At 40.5% G+C, this 23,885-nt stretch overlaps 1 protein-coding gene across 1 annotated transcript in view; it reads left to right on the top strand.

Moving 5' to 3' along the window:
• LOC122541885 (peptidyl-prolyl cis-trans isomerase-like) overlaps positions 1–23,298 on the top strand; it is a 29,259-nt gene extending 5,961 nt beyond the window's left edge. The window contains exons 2-6 of the mRNA XM_043679050.2: positions 6,467–6,497; positions 6,582–6,670; positions 6,767–6,863; positions 22,954–23,029; positions 23,113–23,298. Of these exons, the coding sequence (XP_043534985.2) occupies positions 6,467–6,497; positions 6,582–6,670; positions 6,767–6,863; positions 22,954–23,029; positions 23,113–23,248 (429 nt within the window). The 3' untranslated portion in view covers positions 23,249–23,298. The remainder of the gene's footprint in view (positions 1–6,466; positions 6,498–6,581; positions 6,671–6,766; positions 6,864–22,953; positions 23,030–23,112) is intronic.
• The last annotated feature ends 587 nt before the right edge of the window (positions 23,299–23,885 follow it).

Raw genomic sequence — 23,885 nt, 5'->3', positions numbered from 1 at the left:
TTAACATGCTGCATACAGGCTGTGAAAATATCTTTATGAAGTTAGGCTTCATGGGCTGTCACTGGAGCTACAAGAAATATGAGTAAAGGTACATCATTTGACCCATCAGATCTGCTCCTCTAGTCAGTGAGATCTGATAATCCTTAACTCCACTTTCCTTTGCTTTTTCTCCTCTTGATTCTCTTACTTATTAAAAGTCTCTCTATCTCAGTTTCGAATATACTCAATGACCCACATTCTACAGCAAAGAATTCCATCAATTCACTAACCTCCAGGAAGAAATTCTTCCTCATCTTTGTTTAACTGGGTGACCCTTACTGAGATTTGTCCTGTAGTTTCTAGATGCTACTATAAGGGGAAAGAAACTCTCCATCTTAATCCTGTCAAGCCCTCCAATAATCGTTTATACTTGAGTTGGGTTGCCCCTTATTTGTCTAAATTCCAGTGAGAACAAGTCCAACCTACTTAACTTCTTTTCATAAGAAAATCACTCTGTACCCGGGATCAGCTTCATAAACCTTCTTTGGATTGCCACCAATGTCAATATATTTTTCTTTATTCACTATATTCTGGACACAGTCTAATTAGAGTCGAGAGTGTGGTGCTGGAAAAACACAGCAACATCGATTCTCCTGCTCCTTGGATGCTACCTGACCTGCTGTGCTTTTCCAGCATCACACTCTCAATTCTGATCTCCAGCATCTGCAGTCCTCACTTTCTCCTAGTGGTCTAATTAGAGCCTCTATCGTTTGAGCAAGACATTCCCATTTTTATACTGCCATGAACTTTCCATTTGCCTTCCCTCTTACCTATTGAACATGTATGCTAACTTTTAGGGAGCTACACAGTAGATAAACAGCAGGATCTTAAAGGTTATACTTTCCGGATTATTCACAGTGGCATGAATTGGCGAGTAAAGAAATAAGAGAACAGGGCAGATGAACGTGTGGCTCAAAGAGTTGGTGCAGGAGGAAAGGTTTTAAATTCCTGGATCATTGGGACTGTTTCTGGGGAAAGTGGGATCTGTGCATGCAGATCTTACCTTAACCAGATTGGAACCAACATCCTGGCAGGAGAGTTTACTAGTGCCATTGTGAGTAATTTAAGCCAGTTTGGCTCAGGGAAGGGACACAGTATTGGTACACTCTGGGCACAGCATGCTTTAGTAAAGAACTGAGGCACAGGGATTTCAGCCATATTCAGTTTCAAGGGAATAAGATGAAGCTGGGTGACTTCTACTTTAATGCTTGGAGATTTGACATTAAGCCAGATCAGTTAAGGGCACAGCTTGATATGTGAAATTGTGATGTTGTTGTCATCACAGAGAATGTAGTTGAGGGAGGGACAGGATTGGCAATTCAACATTCCAGGGTATCAGATATTCAATCAGTACAGGGGAAGGTGTAACAAAGGAGGTGATGTCGCATTATTAAGGAGTCTGTATTAAGAGCTGATCATTGGCTTCAGAAACAAAGGAGGAGAACATGCCCCCATCTACATCAACAGAACTGAGTTTGAGAGGGTGAACAGTGTCAAGTTCCTAGGAATGACGATAACCGACAACCTGTCCTGGACTTTCCATGTAGATGTGACAGTCAAGAAGGCACAACAACAACGCCTCTTATTCTTCAGATGGCTCAGGAAATGGCTCATGACATCCATAATGCACCTCATCAATTTCTATAGATGGACCATTGAAAGCATATGTCTTGGTGCATAACAGCTTGGTATGACAACTGCTTTGCCCAGGGCCACAAGTAACTACTGAAGGTGGTGTGCACAAACACCATGGAATCCAATCTTCCAAGCAAGGACACCATTTACATGGCTCAATGCCACAGAAAGGCTGCCAATATATCAAAGACCCAACGTACTCCAATAATGATCTCCTACAACCCCTTCTGTCAGGCAGAAGATACAGAAGCCTAAACACCAGCAGGTTCAGGAATTGCTTCTTCCTGGCTGTTATTAGACTGATGAATGGACTCCCTAACTTCAAATAATGTTGATCTTGTTACTGTTAACCTTGCCTAGTGCACACCCTGTACAACGTAACCTGTGTGCCTCTGTCTAAGTTTTTTTTCACCCTATAATCTGTATGTCCTTGCTCACTATAATCTGCCTGTACTCCTTGTAAACAAACTTTTCACTGTACTTAGGTAAACATGATAATAAATTAAATCAATCAGTCAGTTACTGCAGTGAAGAGAGACAGTATCTTGGATGGGTCTTCAAGTGAGACTTTGTGGATAGAGATTAGGAATAAAAATAATATACTTACAATGTTGGGAGTGTATAATAGACTCCCAAACAGTGGGAGTCAGCAGGCAGTAGAGTAGCAGATATGTAGACAATTCACTGAGTTGTGTTAAAAAAAATAGGAAATTTTAACATCACCAAATATTAATTGCCATGCTCATAGTTTAGAGGGAGCGAACTACTTGAAATGTATTCATGAGAGCTTTTTTATATCAACATATAGAAGATCCAACAAGAGGCAGTGCAGTGTTGGTCTTCATTTTGGCAAATATGAGTGGTAGTAGAGCATTTTCGTGATAGCAATCACAACACAGTATTTTATAAGATTGCTATGGGAAAGGCGTTTGCAAAAAAAGGTTTTAGATTGGGGGAAGGTAGATACTATTAAAGAAGGGCAGGATTTTATTGAAATCCTGAGTCCAAGTTTGACTCTTGACACATAGACAGGATACGTGACTGTCAGATTGCAGTTTTTAAAAATTTTACTCATATACAAGGGGAGAGTGCCTAATCAAAGGCTAGCAACTCCAACAATCATCAGTTAGGAGCAGCATTTTTATATACTCATTTAAGTAAGTTCCATATGACCACATGTAATGATTCCTCCTTAATGTGGTTAAAGCGGCTTGCATCATAGAACAGAGTTCACCACCTTTCAACTGCCCCCTCAGCATTGTTACTCTTACCTAGTTGATAAAAAGAAAAGTATTATCCAATTAACACTCATTTTTGGGTACATGTTTTTATAAGAACTAACTTTTCCTTGTCTTCTTTGCTATATTTCAGTGTCTGGTGTCAATATCACACCTTCATTGCGAACAAAGAAAGATCAAAGAAAATTACAGGACAGAAACAAGTCCTTCGGCCCTCCAAGCCTGTGCCAATCCAGAGCCTCTAAATCTGTCACCTATTTTCCAAAGACTTGTATCCCTCTGCTTCCTGTCCATTCATTTGTCTGTCTAGATACATCTTAAATGACGCTATTGTGCCCACCTCTAGCACATCCGCTAACAACATATTCCAGGTACCCACTATGCTCTGCAAAAAGAACTTTCCATGTGTATTTCCCTTAAACTTTTCCCCTCTTACCTTGAACTCATGACCACTAGTAATTGAGTCCCCCACTCTGGGGAAAAAATTTGCTACCACCCTGTCTATACCTTTCATGATTTTGTAGACCTCAATCAGGTTGCCCCCTCGATCTCTGTCTTTCTAATGAAATAATCCAAATCTACTCAACCTCACTTCATAGCTAGTGACCTCCATACCAGGCATCCTGGTGAACGTCCTCTGCACCATCTCCAAAGCTTCCACATCCTTCTGGTAATGTGGCGACCAGAACTATACGCAGTATTCCAAATGTGGTTGAACCAAAGTCTTATGCAACTGTAACGTGACCTGCCAACTCTTGTACTCAATACCCCATCTAATGAAGGAAAGTATGTCGTATGCCTTCTTGACCACTGTGTCAACCGGCATTGCCACCTTTGGGTACAATGGACCTGAATACCCAGAACTCCCTGTTCACCAATTTTTCCAGGGCTTTTCCATTTACCATTCGCTCTAGAATTGGATCTTCCAAAATGCATCACCTCACATTTGCCCAAATTGAACTCCATCTGCCATTTCTCCGCGCAACTCTCCAATCTATCTATATTCTGCTGCATTCTCTGACAGTCCCCTTCACTATCTGCAACTCCACCAATCTACAAACTTGCTAACCAGAGTACCTATACCTTCCTCCAGATCATTTATGTATATCACAAAAAAAACAATGGTCCCAGCACGGATCCCTGTGTAACACTACCTTTTGAGAAACTCCCTTCCATACTACCCTTTGTCTCCTGTTGCTTAGCCAGTTCTCTATCCATCTAGCCCGTACATACTGGACCTTTGCGACTTCACTTTCTTCATCAGCCTACCATGGAGAACCTCATCAAACGCCTTATTAAAGTCCATGTATATGACATCACAGCCCTTCCCTTATCAATCAACTTTGTCACTTCCTCAAATAACTCTTAAGTTGGTAAGACATTACCTACCCTGCACAAAACTATGCTGCCTATCACTGACAAGCCTATTTTCTTTCAAATGTAAATGTAAACGGTTATACCTGTTTTGGAGGGAGATGACCACAGGGGACACTTGCACTGCCTTCCTGGTCTTTCTCTGCCTTTTAGTTACCAATTCCCTTTGTCCCTCAGCAATCGTGATCTGCGATGTGACCAATTTGCTAAACATGCTATTCACAACCTCCTCAGCATCACGGATGCTCCAAAGTGAGTCCATCTGCAGCTCCAGAGCCATCATGCGGTCTAACAAGAGCTTAAAGTGGTTACAAAGGCGGCCTTTGTTGTTGCAAGATATAGCAACATTTAGTTACAACTGCTGACAGCTTGTTTGATATTAGTTGCTGAAGTAAACTTTAATTCTAAGTTGACTAAATGTAATGTCCCAGCAAACCTAGTGATCTATAATGGTCTTTTTTCTATATTTCCACAATCTGATCAAAGTAGAATGGGAGCAGCTATATTTGGGTAAATCTACTGCAGAACAGTTTGACGGGGAAGTGGAATAAGAAGCAGAAGAGAGCTTTTTAATCAGTACAAAGGGAGAAAATCAATGGAAGCCCTTGTGAAGTAGATAAAGTACAGGGTGGCACTAAAGACAAGACGTGAACAAACTCCAGTGGGTAAAATTAGGGAGAACTTCAAGGTATTCTCTAGGAATATCAAGGGTAGAGGATGACCAGGTAAAGAGCAAAGCGAAAGAGAGGACTGCAAATGCTGGAGATTAGAGTTGAGAGTGTGGTGCTGGAAAAGCACAGCAGGCCAAAACATTGACTCTCCTGCTCCTCTGATGCTGCCAGACATGCTGTGCTTTTCCAGCACCACACTCTCGACAAATAAAGAGCAAGGCCCATTAGGGGCAATGCATGCAGTCTGCATAGAGCCACATGACATTGCTAAGATGTTAGAAAAGTACTTCATGTCTGTCTTCACTTTTTGAGAAGGAGGTTGCGGGTATAGAATTTAGGAAGGGAGACTGTGAGGTTCTTGAACTGTTTGACAGAAGGAATAAGGAGGTATTGGAAGTTTTGGGCGAGTATAAAAGTGGACCCATCCTCAAGTCCATATGAGTTGTATCCCAGGCTGCTATGGGAGACAGAGGAAGTTCTACGGGCTGTAACTCAAATGTTTCATTCCTGTCTGGCCTTAGGAAGATGCCAGAGGTTTGGAGGACAGCTAATGAGGTTCCACCTTTTTCAAGAAGGCTTTTAGAGATAAACCAGGGAATTACAGACTAGTGAGTCTCACATCAATCCTTGCTCACAACTACAGAGAACAGTTTTTACAGATTAAAACAGATTATATTGTCCCCTACGACGACTATGTTCCTATTTCATCCCCCTTACTTGGATGTCTCCAAGTTGGTCTTGTGATGCATTGAGTAGCGACTTGCCTCTTGAGCCGAGATTGGTTCCTGGTTTGAATCCCAATCCATGGCTTTTTGCCCAAGCAAGTACATAATGCAGCCAAACCTGTTAATGCTTACATCACACACAAATGGCAGGTGATAAGATTGGGAGAGATTCGTTGTTACCCATGCGATGAAGAGAACTTGGAACATCTACCATTATGACATCCAACATATATTTAAGATCCTGAAGAGTCATGAAAGATAGACATGAAGAGAATATTCCTTTTTAAGGGAGAATTTGAGTTTGATTTATTGTTATCACACGTACTGAGGTACATCGAAAAGTATTGTTTTGCATGCTATCCAGGCAGATTGTACCATACAAAGTGCATCAGAGTAGCAGAACAGAGGGCAGAATATAGTATTACAGTTGTACAGAAAGTGCAGAGAGAGAATCTAGAACTGGAGTCACTCTTTAAGAATCAGGGTCACTGATTTTAAAATGGAAAGGAAACATATTTCTTTCTGAGGGTCATCAGTCTTTAGAATTCCCTTTCTGAAGAGGTGATGGAAGCAGAATATTTTTGTTAAGAGGTTCTTGTTAAGCAAGAGGCTGAAAGATTGACAGCATAGCAGGAAATCAGATTTGAGGTAGCAATCACATCCTCTGTATATGTTGCTTTGTTTTAAAAGGTACCTTAACACAAAATTGAAATAAAGACTACAGATTTTTTTTTAAATTTGTTGTAAATAAATACTGAAGCTGTGCTCTGCTTGTTTCTTGCAGCTCAAAGCTGATGTGGTCCCAAAAACTGCAGGTAAGTTCCGGAAACTAACTATTTTGAGATGAAGCAAGTTTGTTATTTAGGTGTGTGCTAATACTGTGGACAATCTTGTTACAGAAAATTTCCGTGCACTCTGCACTCATGAGAAGGGGTTTGGTTATAAGAACTCAACATTCCACAGAGTAATTCCTAACTTCATGTGCCAGGTGAAGGAGCAATGTAATTTTATGTTTAGTTGGTAATATTGCTGTCTGTTTGTTTGATGAAATGACTAATGACCTGTTCAACTCTCAACTGTGCAGGGTGGTGACTTCACAAGAAACGATGGGACTGGTGGCAAGTCCATCTATGGAAATAAGTTCAACGATGAGAATTTCAAGTTGCAGCACACAGAATTGGGTAACGTTTTTTAAAATATTCATTCAAGGGATGAGGGGTAGATTGCAAAAGAAATGGACAGAGGTTGGAAATAAAGATGTATTTGTTTAGGTTAACAGGGAAAGATTATTAAGGAAGGTGTTTGCTTTACAAACAAGCAAACTAGACATGGCTGTATCCATCGAATGGTTAACGATGCCATCGTGTAACGTGATCGCTCTCTTAAAATTACAGTCCAACATCCTTACAAAATATACAACATTCTTCTCCCTTACATCAGTGGTTACTGCAATGAAAGTGTGTACAATACTTACAATCCTATATACAGCAGTCAGTAGGTAATACATTCCAGAGGACATTGATTCCTGTGAGGCAGTTGGTGCACCTCATGTCTGTCCATTTTTCTCTGTTTCTCTGGCGTTTCTCTCCCTTTTCTCCAAAGAATTTTTTTTATGCTGGCTATTCTGTTTCACATTCAAAATCAGCAGTTCTTTTTCTCTTCAATTTTTATGTTGCATAATTCTTTGATAATTTAGTTAAAAATCATACAACACTAGGTTATAGTCCAACAGGTTTAATTGGAAGCACTAGCTTTCGGATCACTGCTCCTTCATCAGGTGGTTGTGGAGGACACAACTGTAAGACACAGAATTTATAGCAAAAGTTTACAGTGTCATGTAACTGAAATTATACATTGAAAAATACCTTGATTGTTTGTTATGTCTCTCATCTGTTAGAGTGACCATGTTAGTTTCACTTCTTTCATATGTAAATCACAAAACGTTTTTTTAAAAGTTACATACTCAGGTTAACTGTAACAATTGGTTAAAACAATGACTGCAGATGCTGGAACCAGATTCTGGATTAGTGGTGCTGGAAGAGCACAGCAGTTCAGGCAGCATCCGAGGAGCAGTAAAATCGACGTTTTGGGCAAAAGCCCTTCATCAGGAATAAAGGTAGAGAGCCTGAAGCGTGGAGAGATAAGCTAGAGGAGGGTGGGGGTGGGGAGAAAGTAGCATTGAGTACAATAGGTGAGTGGGGTGGGGGTGAAGGTGATATGTCAGGGGTGAGGGTAGGGTGGAGTGGATAGGTGGAAAAGAAGATAGGCAGGTAGGATTACAGTTGGTGTCAGCTCAGATAATATGTTGAAGGTGTTAAGCCCCCTGTGCACTGTTGTCTGTGCCATACTGTTTAGACTGACTCTAATCTAAAAAATTGAGTTAATAGAGTCTTACATGGATTCATGCAGTTTTTGAGCAAAGTACAATGTAACTCTGCAAGTACAAATTCACCCCATAAACTGTGTCTGGAGTGGAGGGTTGTGAGTGTCCGTGAGAGAGAGTGTATATGTGTGTATGTGAGAATAAAGGTGTCGAAGTCTGTGAGAGGGTGCACGTGTGAGTGTGGGAATATGTGTGTCTGTAGGAGTGTGTGAGAGTGTATGTGCCTGTAGGTGTGTGTAGGAGTGTCTATGTGTGTGTATAGTGCAATGGTGGTCACCTGTAGTGTGAGTTGAAAAATGTGGTGCTGGAAAAACACAGCAGACCAGGCAGCATCCGAGGAGCAGGTGAATCAACATTTCGGGCATAAGCCTTATTCTTCAGAAGTCGATTCTCCTGCTCCTCGGATGCTGCCTGGCCTGCTGTGTTTTTCCAGCACCACATTTTTCAACTCTGGTACTCCAGCATCTGCAGACCTCACTTTCTACTAGTCACCTGTAGTGTGACATGAACCCAAGGTCCTGGTTTTTCAATGTATAATTTCAATTACATGACGCTGTAAACTTTTGCTCTAAATTCTGTCTTACAACCACCTGTCCTCTGTCTGTCTTCTGTCTTCCGTCCTCCACAACTACCTGCAGAAGGAGCGGCGCTCTGAATGCTAGTGCTTCCAATTAAACTTGTTGGACTTTAACCTGGTGTAGGTGATTTTTAACTTTGTACACCCCTGTCCAACACCAGCATCTCCAAATCATGATAATTTAGCATCTTGTTTATAATTACTTTAGAATTGTGTCTTTCACATGTATCTTTCCTAAGTCCTTTAAAGTGATTTGATGAAGTATCAGTGTTATGGACTAGGTCAGACCACTCAAAGCATTGTTAAGCAAGCAGCCCAGACCATAATGTTGCAATTTGTTTTGGTAAGTGTACAGCGAAAATTACTTGGAGTAAATAAATAAAAGGCCTCTCAAAATCATTTTTCATCTCTGTACCAAACTAGCCACCTCAGAGCTGGGAGCTATTTATGACCCCTCTGGAAAAAACCAAGGACACAGTATCCTTGAGAAAATGAACAGCTTTTTAAAAAAGGACCAGCCTTGTGACACCACCCCCCTTTAAAAAAAACCATCAATATCAAAAGATGATTTCATTTTAAAAACCCTTCAAAAATAAACTGGTTAGTAGTCTAAAATACACATATACACTATATTAACTGTACACATGCAAACATGCACAATCACATGTGAATTCAGGCCATGGCCAACCTGCCACCGAGCGCCTCCGTATCTCATTCTAGTCTGGGTAACGCATCGGCAATCACATTTTCGTGACCTGCTGCAGACACAACTGTCAAACTGAATGGCTGCAACAACAAGCTCCATCTAAACAGTCTGGCATTTTTGTCCTTAATTTTTTCCAGAAAGGTCAATGGGTTATGATCAGTGTATACAATTGTCTGAAATGCATTGCTGGTACAATAAACACTGAAATATTGTAATGCCAACACCAAGCTCAAGGTCTCTTTCTCCACCACTGAATATTTCTGACGATGAACATTCAAATTCATTTTTGCCCATTTTAACAATTCGATGAATGGAACAGCCACAATGCTAAAATTCGGTCCAAACTTTTGGTAAAATCCACTTACTTCCAGTGGAGTAATACTGCTATTTTCATCGATGGTGTGGGAAATTCCACAATTACTCTCATTTTTGCATTCCACGGGGCCGTTTGTCCGTGTCCAATAACATGGTCCAGGAAGGTGACTTGGGCTTTGGCAAATTCACTTTTAGCCAGGTTTATCACCAAGCCTGCCTTCCGAAGTTGATCGAGTAAGTCCGATAAATGCTGTAAATGTTCCTTCCATGAGTGACTAAAAATCACCATGTCATCAATGTAAACATCACAATTGGGTAATGCGTCAAAAACCTTATTAGTTAATCTCTGAAATGTGGCTGGAGCATTTTGCATACCAAATGGCATGAATTTGAACTGATATAGTCCATTGGTGTTATGAAAGCCGAAATTGCCTTTGCTGTCTCAGAAAGAAGTACTTGCTGGTAGTCTCTGAGCAAGTCCAACTTAGAAATGTAACTTGCCTGTCCCACTTTTTCAACACAGTCCTCCAGCCATGGAATTGGATATGCAACAGTACTTGTAACAGCGGTGACTTTGCAATAGTCCACACATAACTGTTGGGTACTATCTGGCTTTGGCACCATGACTATGGATGAGCTCCAGTCACTGTAACTCACTTTGATTATGCCATCTTGGAGCATGTGCTCTGTCTCCCTCTGAACCTGTGCCAGCGTTAGAGGGTTATGCCTTTAAGGATGTTACTTAATCGGAACAGCATCTCCTATATCTACATCATGCACAATTAGGTTAGTACTTCCGAGTTTATTTCTGCATATCTCCCCGTGTGATATGGTGGCACAGTGGTTAGCACTGCTGCCTCACAGCACCAGAGACCCGGGTTCAATTCCCGCCTCAGGCGACTGACTGTGTGGAGTTTGCACGTTCTCCCCGTGTCTGCGTGGGTTTCCTCCGGGTGCTCCGGTTTCCTCCCACAGTACAAAGAAGTGCAGGTCAGGTGAATTGGCCATGCTAAATTACCCGTAGTGTTAGGTAAGGGGTTAATGTAGGGGTATGGGTGGGTTGCGCTTCGGCGGGTCAGTGTGGACTTGTTGGGCTGAAGGGCCTGTTTCCACACTGCAAGTAATCTAATCTAATAACTCTTTCAGATCATTTTGATTTTCTTGTGGAAGGTAACTCAATCATTTATGCCAATTTTGACAACTTCCTTGTCCAATTTGATTTGAGGAACGTTCAACTCTGAATCCTCTGAACCTGGTTCTTCCTTCTGTACTGTAATCATTAGCACCTCCTCCTCTTGCTTTCCTTCCCTATCAAAATACCTTTTGAGCATATTCACATGACACACTCTGTGAGATTTTTTCCTGTCTGGAGTCCTTATCAAGTAGTTCACCTCACTCAATCTCTTCTCAATTTGAGACGGTCCACTAAACCTGACTTTTAAAGTTTCACCTGTTCCTGGAAGTAACCTTATCCCCAGTTTCAAAATTGCGAATTTGTGATTCTTATCCACTTCCTGTTTTATTGTATGCTGCAATACTTTTAAATGCTGTCTAGCCAACTCTCCAGCTCTATTTAATTGTTCTCTAAAATTTGACACATTGTCCAAATGGGTGGTCTCTGAATTCTGACTTATACATTTCTCCTTAATCAATTTTAATGGTCCTCTTTCTTCATGCCCAAAAATTAATTCAAATGGACTGAATTTGATTATTCATTTGATGCATTTCTGATCACAAAAAGTACAAACGGAACTCCCTTATCCCAATCATCTCGATAAAGCCCTCAACATGGTCTTTAATGTTTGATGTCATCTCTCTAGCGCTCCCCTGCAATTCTGGATGGTACGCAGTAGATTTCAATTGCTTTTTTCACCCAAGTTACCATTACCTCCTTGAATAGCTTGGATGTAAAGTTTGACCTTTGTGATCCGATGGGATCTGAATTGGTAGTCCATATGTAGTAAAAAAAATTGAGTAATTCTTCTACAACCTTTTTTGCTATGATATTGCGTAATGGTACTGCTCGTGGAAATCTCGCCGATACATCCATTATTGTTAATAAATACTTAGTCTCACTTTTCATTTGAGGTAAGGGACCTATGCGATCAATCAAGACTCTTGTGAAATAGGTATTAAAGGTTCAGGTTTTATTACTGCCTGTGGTTTTCCAATTAGCTGACATGTATGACATGTTTGACAAAATTCAACTACATCCTTGTGTAGTCCAGGCCAATAAAAATGTCTTTCTTCTTTAGCCTCTGTTTTCCTCACTCCAAAATGACCTCCAAGTAGTAGATCATGTGCCAATCACAGCACCTCCTTTCTATAGTCTACTGGCAAAACAATTTGATGAATCTCTGCCCATTTCTCATCTGCTTAATGTGTGATGGTCTCCATTTCCTCATTAAGTCATCATTTGCTAAGTAATAACACAGGGATGCATTCACTCTCCTCTGTATATGTCTTTTGATATAACTGTTTTAAATTCTCATCTTTCTGCTGTAACTCAATAAGCTTAGCAAAGCTAAAGATTCTTGCGTGTTTACCTATTTGCTCCTGCTCTGTCCCACTTATCTGATCAAAAAAGTCCCTGATAAAGTTATGTCAGCCTCCTTATCTGTGCCTTTTGAACTGTCCTTCTTCAGCTTGTGCCTCTGTGTTCTTGTGATCTCACAATCTGGGAAGATCCTTGGATAAACACCTTGCATTTCTTCAGTTGCTGGAGTCTCCACTGGCTTTTCAATTAGAGTAGGTAGTGCACCTACCGGTGAATCAACTATATCATTTGTAAGAACAAATTATATTCCTGGAGCTGAGAGTTTGTCCAGTACTCCTACCACAAATTCTCCACTCTCCGCTGGACACTCTAGCCTCACTTTACATTTCGCCTCACCATGAATTCCTGTTACCAGTACCTTTTCTGGCAATAGTCCCTCAGGAGTACATTATTTCCTCATCCTTCAGCATTACAGACTGAGAGGATCCTGTGTCCCTTAATATTGTAACCGCTTTACCTGCTGCTCCTGGCCTATGTGAATACATTTTACCCTTGCATGTATTTTTTTAAGCAGATCTAGCACTTCCTCTTTAATCAACCTCTGATCATCTTGTACACTCTAAGGCAGTTGTCTAACTTCTCCTGTGCTTTTTGTTACTAGTCCAACAAAACTCCTAGGTTTGTCCAGTTTTCCTACATCTGGCTTTCTCCTAGCCCACCAACACTGTGATTTCGTGTGGCCCACTTTATTACAATGAAAACATCGGAGCTTTTTAACTTCTGTGACCCCCTCAAGGGTTTCTTTTTTACCCTGTGGTAAGTTATCCTTATGATCTTCACTGAGATCTACCTTTCCCTTTCCACGTGAGGATTTCTCTTTGCCCCAGTTTCTATCCCTCATGGACTGAAATTGATTCTGGAAGCCAAACCATGTTTTATGGACCAGCTCAGAATCATCAGCCACTGCAGCTGCTAACCTTGCCGTTTTAACTCTCTGCTCTTCCACATGAGTTCGCACTACTTCCGGCAGTGAATTTTTCAATTCCTCCAAAATAATTACCTCGCTAAGGGCATCATAGGTTTGCTCGATTTTTAAAACTCTTATCCATCTATTGAAATTACTCTGTTTGAACCTTTCAAACTCAGTATAGGTTTGACCAGAGTCCCTCCTTAGATTCCTGAAACGTTGTCTCTAGGCTTCTGGTACAAGCTCATGTGCACTTAAAATGGCTTTTTTCACCTCCTCATACTCCCCAGATACCTCATCTGATAGTGATGCAAATACCTCACTAGCCCTACCTACAAGTTTTGTTTGGATCAACAAAACCCACATTGTCACTGGCCACTGCATTTGTTTAGCCACTTTTTCAAATGAGATGAAAAAGGCTTCCGCATCCTTCTCATCAAATTTAGGCAATGCTTCAACATATTTAAGCAGCTTCTCATCAGGCTTTCGCCCACCACTCTCTTCCTCACTAAGATTGCCTTTAGCTTTCATTCTTTTAAGCTACCTTTCCTTTTTAAGTGTCAGTTTCTGAAGTTCAAATTCTCTTTTTTTCTTTCTCTTCTGCTAAATCCCTTCGTTTTTCTTTCTCATCTGCTTTTAACTGTAATTCAAACTGTTTCATTTCTGCTGCCCTTTCCTTAGCTCTCACCTCTAACTCAAACTGTTTCATTTGCAATTGAATTTTTGCGATCTCTACAGATTCTGATGGTTTCTCCAGCAAGTTTAAGTGCTCAGCCACTGCAGTAGCTATCTTTCCTTTCCTCACAGAAGGAAGCAGCTCCAATCCCAACTTGTCAGCTAATACCTGCAGCTTGGTCTTATTCACCTTTTGCAAAACTTCCAAAGTCACTGCATCAACTTCCAGAAAACCTTTGGTGACTGAAAGAACCATTACTTATCCCAAGCTTTGTCTACCCAACCAAACCAACACCATAAATAGATCCCCTAGACATGAGATACCCCTGGATCTCCAGAGTTTAAAAGTGGCATCTGTTAAGTGGAATCCCCATGCTCCCACTATCGGTGCATAGGGGGATGTTTTATGTGAATTACCCTCATTTTGCCGCATTATATTCCAAGCCTTGATTGTATTTAGTATTATAGGGTTTTTACAGTGATCTGTAATGATTTTCCTCTTGTCTGAGAATAAAAGGTTAATAAGTGGGTATTTTACTTGAGAAGCCTCGATGTCCAACCAGATTGATTGTGGATCAGACAAGACCCAATCAGCTATGTAACTTAATAGGGAACTTAACTGATATTTCCTAAAGTCTGGGAAGTCCAATCCACCCCTTGCCTGTGGAAGCTGTAGCTTCTTCAGCTTAATGAGGGGCCGCCTATGATTCCAGATAAAGGAACTCAGCCAGCCGTATAATTTACATAAAGCTGTCCTCGGCAGCATCACCGGAAGCATTCTCATAGGATATAGGAGACAGGGCAGGATATTCATTTTGATTAATGCTATTCTACCCAACCAGGAAATTGGTAGGTCTCCCCATCGCTGGAGGTCCTGCCTTATCCTTTCCAATAAATACACAAAATTAGCCTTATACAACTGACCAAATACTGGAGTAATAAAAATGCCTAAATATAAGAAACCCTCCAGGGACCAGCGAAAGGGAAAAAGGGATCCGTCCGCTAAGCGGGGTATCATAGCAAGGCCACCCATTGGCATAGCCTCCGATTTTGAAAAATTAATTTTATAGCCTGAGAATGCACTAAATGTATTAATAACTTGGATTAAGCGAGGTATGGACATCAAAGGGTTACTGAGGAATAGAAGAACATCATCTGCATAAAGGGTAATTTTATGTTTACCTGTACCAATCCTTGGGGCCACTATATTAGGATCAGCTCGTATAGCTTCTGCTAGTGGTTCAATTATTAGCGTGAATAACAATGGCGAGAGGGGACATCCCTGACGGCAGCCCCTATCCACACTGAAGCTATCCGAGCCTAATCCATTGGTAACCACAACTGCTTTGGGATCACTATACAATGTTGAGACCCATTTGGTAAACACCTGTCCAACGCCAAACCTCTCCAATGTGTAAAACAAATATGACCATTCGACCCTATCAAATGCCTTTTCCGCGTCTAATGAAACCACTACTCCTGGTATCTTTCCCTGATGACAAGCTTGAATCATATTCAGAGCCTTTCTAACATTATTGGATGATCTGCGGCCCTTAATAAACCCCGTCTGATCCTCCTTTATAATATGTGGCAGTATCCTTTCTAGTCTCAGTGCTAACGTTTTAGAGAGGATTTTAAAATCTACATTTAGCAAGGATATTGGTCTGTATGATGTACAATCTTCTGGGTCCTTTCCTTTTTTAAGGATAAGAGAGATATTTGCCTCTTTCAGCGAAGGCGGGAGACAGCCCTGACTATATGCATAGTTATACATGTCCATAAGTGGACCAGCCAGTATTTCTGTAAATTCTTTATAGAATTCAGCTTGAAAACCATCTGGGCCCAGCACCTTACCATTTTGAAGGTGCCTAATTGCATCAACTATTTCTTGGGGTGTAAGAGGAGCATTTAGGACCGATACTTGTTCCGGAGTTAGGTCTGGAAAAGTCAATTTTTTAAAAAATGACTGCATCCTCTTCGTCCTATCTTCACAATCCTGTGATTTATATAACTCAGAATAAAATTCTCTAAAGGTCGCATTAATCTTTTTGTGATCATGAGTCAAAATACCCGTACTTTCCTTGATAGACATAATAGTCTGAGGGGCCTTTTTTTTCTTTGCAAGAAATGCTAAGTATCTACCCGGTTTGTCGCCATATTCATATAACCTTTGCTTTGCAAATAATATTTCCCTCTTAGCTGTTTGAGTAAGTGTAGTGTTTAGAGCTGTCCTAAGAGCTGTAATCCTTTGCAATTTAATAATAGAAGGTCTATCAGTGTATGCTGTTTCAGCCGCTTTTAAGCGGGCTTCAAGCAGACGCTGTTGTTGTCCCTTTAATTTCTTCTGGGTCGCTGAGTAGGAGATGATCAAGCCTCACGTGTAAGCTTTGATGGTCTCCCACATCATTGACGGGTTGCTAGCTGTACCTGAATTAATTTCTAAAAAAGTTTTAAATTCTTGAGAGAAGTACTTTACAAATTTACTATCTTTCATTAGGAAGGGGTCCATACGCCAATGCCGAGGGGATGTCCCACTGTTCCTCGCCTTAGTTTCCATATATACAGCAGCGTGGTCAGAAATTGCTATACTACCTATTTTACAGGATGATATGGAATTTTAAAAAATCGAGGGGGCAAAAAACATATCAATTCTGGTATGACATTTATGTGGATTAGAGTAGAAAGAAAAATCTCTACCCTGTGGATGAAGACATCTCCATACATCTACTAATCCTAATTCTTTGTTCAGATCCATCAATTGTCTAGATCTGGGAGATACTCCTGCAGTACTCTTGGGAATCCTATCTATTTCCGGATCCATAATACAATTAAAGTCTCCCCCTATAATTATATGACGGGCATCAAAAGCCATCAATTTTGAAAAGGCTTCCGTTATAAATTTAAAGGGGTGTGCCGGGGGGGGGCAGTACAAATTTAAAATCCCATATTCCTCTCCATTTATGAGGGCTTTAATCAAGATATATCGTCCAGATTCGTCTTTTATCTGCTTTAGGATTTTGAAAGGGAAATTCTTCCGAACAAGAATAACAACTCCCCTGCTTTTTGAGCTAAAAGAAGAAAAAAAGGCCTGATCAAATCCGCCCTGTCGTAATTTCAAGTGTTCTTTATCTGACAGGTGTGTCTCCTGTAGGAGAGCTATATCAACTCTTTCCTTCTTAAGATTTGATAATATTTTCTTCCTTTTGAGTGGCGAATTACTCCCCTTCACACTCCAGGTGCACCACTTAACCGACTGATCAACCATAATCCTCTGGGCCAATCCGAGACCCCTCGGGAGGGGGAACCCTATCCAGAACATCCCGAGCGTGGAACATGTAAAATTTACAAAAATAAAGCCTCTTTAATACACCCACAACAATATAGTAAAAAACTATTTCTAAATAAAAAAAATATAAAACGTATCTAAGTGGAGACTTTCCCCCTTGTTCCCAGGGGGTGTCACTTCCTCTCCAAAAGTCCCTCATATCCTCTCCCAACCAATGCCCCACCCTTGACCCAGGCACTCCTCAGTAAAATGAGGAGAATTCAAATATAATACAAAGCTAGAGTTAACAGTGAGCACCCTACCCCCACCCATACCAACCTGGGTATATTTGGTAATGTTAATACCATATATAAACATATAACTATAAAATTACCACTTCAACAAATAATAATTAAATATGATAATACAAAATAACGAAGGGAAAACAACCCCGCTCCTAAAGACAGAGGTAAAATTGAATAAGGTAACCACCTCCCCCCACCAACATTAACCAAACCCCCCAGCTTTTATATATATATATATATATATATATACATACACACATATACATGCATCCCTCATATATACATAAAATAATAACAGAAAACAACTCCAAGGGGGGGGGGGGGGAGAAAATCAAATCCCTCTCCCCACCCCCCATGATAATATTAAACAGTAAGGTAAGAGAAAGAAAAAAAAAGGGGGGGATATAAACCAAAGCGGGGGGGAAAGGCAGACCAACATCCATTATGTCTTACAGTTTATCTAAGAGAGTCCAAGAATTCCTTAGCCTTTTCTGGTGATCCAAAGTTATATACGGATCCTTCATGGTTAAAGCGTAACATCGCTGGGTAGCGTAAGGAGTACTGAATATTTAAGTCCCTTAAACGCTTCTTCACCACGTCGAATGCCTTCCTCTTTCAAACCAGAGCCGGGGAAAAGTCCTGAAATAGCATGATCTTAGATCCTTTGTAGATCATAGCTTGGGGGTCTTTTCCGAGATTTCTAGAGGCTTCTAGGAGTATCTGCCTCTCCTTGTACTCTGCAGCCGGAACAGGACCGGGCGTAGGCGCTGGTTCGAGCCAGGCCCACGTATTGCGAACCGGTAGGCCCATTCTACCCTTACCTGGCCTGATCCAGCTTGCAGATTTAAAAATTGTGGCAGTCACTGCTCCAAGAATGCTGTAAGCTGGCCTTCCTCTTCCCGTTCGGGAAGGCCCAGCAAACGAATATTTTTTCGACGACCTCGATTATCGAGGTCGTCAATATGATTTTCCAAGGTCCGGACTCGCTGCTCGAGAGTCCGGACCTGATCCACGGCCGATTGAGCGGTATTTTCGGAGGTCGCGGCCTTTAGCTCCGCCCCTCCGACTCGGCGTTCAATTTCTTGAATCTCTCGGTCGTGCTTCTGCAGCGCGGCCGAGAGCGACTCCCAACGATTTCTGGATTCGACAATAAAGGCATCGATCTTCGAGTCAAGCTTGGAAAGCATTTCTGCAAGGCTTGTTACTGTTAAGTCCCCCGGGGCGGCTGTGGATGCCTCTGCTGCAGCTGGAGAGGGTGGGGGAGGGGTTCCTGCTTGCTGAGAGCTGCGGGCTCCCTTCCCTTTAGTCATTTTAACTTAGGATTAAATTGTTTAAATGTAATATTACACAACTAATTAAATTACACAACTATTTTAAATGATTTGGTGAGCTTGGTAGGGGGTGGGTGACCCACTGTACCCAAGTCTTGGGAGGAGCACTATAGACTCAGTCTTACTGGGTCGCCGCCATCTTGGATCCCCCTGAAAACATTCTTAAGCAGACAGCCCAGACCATAATGTTGGTAAGTGTACAGTGAAAATTACTCTGAGTAAGTTAGCTAGGTTGAATAACAGGTTTTAAAACGAACAAAAATTTATTACAAAATTACACCAAGAAACATAAAGAACAGAATAAAGAACCCCTACATAAAATCAGTCCATCCAAACTAGACTTATTTATGCTGTTCCGCTTATACACAACAGTTCCAATAAGCAAACCCCCTTATACACAGTAAAATGAAACAAAGGCTGAACAGGTTGAAGTTAGAAGGGCAGAAGGAGAGAGAGTCTAGCAGCCTGTTTCCACACAACTCACTGCTGAACACATAACTAGTTCTGGACTGAACTGCTCAGCTTTCAGAACTGATCACTCCCCTTTCATTATACAGGTCACTTCTAAAACATGACCATTTTGGCCTGAAGTCTCATCTGTTTACATATAAAAAGCCTCTCAAAATCATTTTGCATCTCTGTACCAAACTAGCCACCTCAGAGCCAGCAGCCGTTTATGACCCATCTGGTAAAAAAAAAACAAGGACACAGTATCCTTGAGAAAAGGAACAGCTTTCAAAAAATAGGACCAGCTTTGTGACATCAGCAATTCAAAGGATCACTGAATCCAAAACTGCTTCTCTCCACAAATGCTACCAGACCTGCTCAGCTTCTGCAGAAACTTGTTTCTGATTTCCAGCGTCCCAATTCTGTTTTATTGAAAAATTATAAATTTGTTCACAGTTCCTTGCTGAGTTATTTCAAATGCATAATTCATTTTAATTTGTGCCATCCTTAAACCAGTTCACGAAAGAATCAGGCTTCACAAGTTTCGCAGCTCAGTACAATCTCTTCAACTATTGTCGCCATCAAGGTCGTAATTTACTTTTTCATTTCTGCTGGTTTTTCTTTCACCATCAATGTGGCTTTTGAGTTAAGTTTCATGCTGAGAAATTACCTATCCAGCATCTGAAAGAGCTTAATATTAAAGACGTATTTTTGCCTCAAATTGTTTATTGCCTTCCACTAATAAGTCCAGTAATATCCATCAATGCTTTAATGCATTCAAAAGATCCATTTCTTCTTCCCTAATCTCATTTAATCTCTGTTCTTTATTTGTTTTGTGATTTCAGTGTTCAGATCTTGGCTGGTGACATACCACTTGCTAAGTTGATTCCTATGTCACAAGCATAAAATCCAGCACCACTTTCATTTAGATCATGTACTTTAAGACACTGTTTTCCAGCATGCAGTACTGTTCATATTTGTTTCTTGAACCAAAAACCACATCATCCTTTTTTCAGATAAGATTGACTTTGGGCTTTCCTACTTCACATTCCTTTTCTTTCACTTTAAGGGAAGCTCTGATCGGTTGACCTTCTGAATCAAAGCTATATTCTCCCGCACCTTCTCGCTTTAGATTGATAGTTCAGCAATAGAACCCACTTATTTACTTCATACTTCTCATTGTTCTCCACTCTATGTGAGCTTACAGCATGGAGTGGTGGTGCTACCTTCATCAGTTTCCTTGCTCTGGAGCACTTGTTTGAAAAGTACCAGAAGGATATTAACTTTCAAAGAAGCATTAGTTTGTTGATTTCCAATGTGTCAAATATACCTTCCACTGTCTTCTGGTTTATGTTAATAAATAATCAGCTCAATAATGGATCCATTTTGATTCAATTAGAGTGCAGGTTGTCTGGTAAAACATGTGTTTCATCAACATGATAATGGTTTGCAATTCAGTAAGGGAGTAATGCAATATCAGTTGGCTTCGCCAGGAATGGCCAATGTGCTTAATTACAATTCCTCTACGGACTGAGATTCTGTGCTTTTGTACCATACTTTTATTCTCCTTCCTATCTCATTTAAATTTACTATCTTTTACTTTAACTTATGTTCCCTAGTTATTGATATTTCTACCCTGGGAAAAAGACTCTTGATGATCCATTCTATCCATGCCTCTCATAAATTTGTAAAATTCTAGCAGGTCACCTCTCACTCATCGAAGTTCAAGTGAAAACAAACCAAATTTATCCAATCTCTCCAAATAACTAATACCTTTCAACCCACGCAAAATCCTGGTAAACCATATCTGTACCCTCTCCAAAGCCTACACATCCCTCTGTGGTGGCCAGAACTTACCCAACATTCAAAATGTGACCTAATTAAAGTTCCATACAGCTGCAGTATGACCTGCCAATTTTTGTACTCTGTGCCCCGACCAATGAATGCAAGAATGATTTGAGTTAAACCTGGTCTTAATTCTGAATTTTCTTTTTGGTGTTCATGTCTAAATCTAAAATGAATTATTTTGAGAAGCATGAGTGTAGCGCAATAAAGTGGAAGAGGGGAAATCTTCATTTGTAAACACTAATTTGTGTAGGCCATTTGAGTTAAAAGTCATGCCTGCATTATTTTTGAAATTTCTCCGAAGGAACAGTTTATTGTTTAGTGCATAGCAAATTCCATAGCTCTGGGTCACTGTGCACACATTGTTCAGAAAAACATTACTTGGTAGAAAAAAAAGCTTGGTAACATGAACCTGCATCGTGACTTTCGAGTGGCCTAGAATCTCTACCTGTTTGATTCAGAAGAGAGACATGCATAGGCAGGCTGACAGGGCTTCATGAATTAACATATGTGGACAGAGTATATAAATTTGATTTGTATTCCTTTTAGAGATGATATAATTGATGATAGTATCTGCATTTCGTTCTGGTGGTAGAATCCGGAACAGTATAGCTATTGAAATGATTATTTCGATTTGCAATAGAAGCTAATCTTAATTTATTGATTATATTCCAAGCTTACACACCAGTAAACAATAGTTTATTTATTTGACCTTAATTTTAGATTGAATTATTATATTCCTGGTCGATACTTTAATTTGAGGAGGAAGTTTTGCTACTGCATGTAAAATCTGTCTGTTAAGACAATAACAATCATTTCATTTAAAGAGTGAGATTGAACTGCAGCGTTCTTTTTAATTTCTTGCCTGAGTTTTCCAACAAGTCCATTGACCTGTTCAGATTCTTCTGCTGTTCCCACTGTTTCTAATACAGCAGAAGGACAATTTGCCAAGTGCTTTGACGGTCAATATTTTGAGTTTCACATTGGCTGCACTCACTATCTGCACTGTAGTGCTGCTGAAATTGTAAATGGAGAATGTGGCAATTGTAGCAGTAAACTAGGCACAACTATTAACTGCAGGTGGTATTAACTGGCATATCTGGCAAAATCCACATCTCGGTCAGCATGTTATACATTGTGGTCATGTTCATCAGAACTATCTGAGATACTGGGTGGAGTGGCTGATTCATTACCACCAATTCCTCTGACTGGTATTGGTCTGAGTTACTGATAGGATGCAGGGAAGGATGCTCATATGGTCTTCAGCAGAATGTCATCTCCATCTTGAAAAACAATAAAGATTTATTCGGTGTTGTCTAATGGCAAGTTACACCACATCTGGATTATGTGAAAATCCATACTAAGGCCTCAGGCTATACTTAAGAGCAAGTACAAATTACTGCTACAAAAACACAGACTGTTTTGGTAACAAACATTGAACTAGTCAGTTCCTCGCAGGCGCAGATTTTTATTTCCTTATGGACTGAGTTTATTTTATAATGCCAGTTGAGCCTTTCAGGCACTCAGTGCCTTATGAAACAGGTACTAAAAACAGCAAATTGGGACATTTTCTCCTGCAGAAGAAACCAATATTTTTCGTGGTTTGGGAATGTTGATGTGAGTTTAATTGTTCCAGCTCTCAGCCTATTATGCCCTGCCAGCTTCCTCTCCAGTGTGAGGGCACAGCCACTGCACTGGGCCTCAGCACTCTCGCTGCCTGATTGGAAGTTTATCCATTTTCCATTATCCATTTTCAAAATATGCATGTGAACCTATTTCCCTTACCAGCTCTAGACGACTCTCAGGCCCCTCTCCTCCCACTCTAAATCACTGCCACACAGTTTCTTTCCTCCAAGTTGGTCCTCCACATCCAGACCTGAATTGAATTACAAATTGTACAAGAAGGGAATGTGAACACATTTCTGGAATGCTTACTTCTTGTCCTCTTACTGTTGCAGGTACTCTTTCAATGGCCAATGCTGGGCCAGGTACAAATGGTTCCCAGTTCTTTATCTGCCTTGACAAAACCCCTTGGTAAGTTCATGGTGAGTTAAATTCTCTCATTGTAATTTTTCACTGCGGGATTCAGTGCTCACCACTGTTCTTAAATCTTGTAGGTTAGATGGAAAACATGTTGTCTTTGGTTACGTGATTAAAGGAATCGAGGTTGTGAAGAAGATGGGGACGTTGGGCAGCGACAGTGGTAAAACCTCAAAGAAAATTATCATCGCTGATTGTGGACAGCTGTCTTAATTTTATTTACAAATCGAATTGTAGAATTTAAATAAAACAAGTCATTTCTGCTTCTACTTGTATTATGTGGTTATAAAAGCAAACTGATTTCGGTGAATTCTCATTTGCAATTAACATCAACTAAAATGCCACAAACTTAGTTCAGTGCTGATTAGAGACCAAAAGGGGATTTACAAGCTGGTGTTAATATTTTGTACCTGTCTTTACCAAAGCGGGTAATGCTTCCCAGACCATGGTGACAGAAGAAGACCCTCTGTCACAAGAAGGGTTCAAAATTGACCGTAATTTTTGCCTCCTCTGGACTCAGGTGAGATGTCAGAAGACTGGAGAAGTGCAAACATTACAGTCACCTTCAAGAAAATTTGTAAGATAAACCCAGCAATCACAGACTAGTCAGTCTAACTTCAGTGGTGGTGGAGCTTCATGAGACATTACTAAAACGTAATTTTCCCTTTATAAATGTAAAGTTTTTTTGAAGAGACAGACTTGATGAGCATAATGTTGTTGATGTGTATGTGGACTTCAAGTAGGTGTTTGATACAGTACTGCGCAAGAGACTTGAAGAAAATTATAGGCTATATAATAAAAAGGATAGCAGCAACATGGATACAAAGTTCGCCGAGTGATAGGAAACAGA

The sequence above is a fragment of the Chiloscyllium plagiosum genome, unplaced genomic scaffold (genome assembly GCF_037043375.1).
Source record: "Chiloscyllium plagiosum isolate Xiang-an unplaced genomic scaffold, Cpla_swu_hap1 HiC_scaffold_43, whole genome shotgun sequence".
NCBI lineage: Eukaryota > Metazoa > Chordata > Chondrichthyes > Orectolobiformes > Hemiscylliidae > Chiloscyllium > Chiloscyllium plagiosum.
Note: the sequence above shows the minus strand (reverse complement) of the source record. Positions and strands in the feature narration are given on the sequence as shown.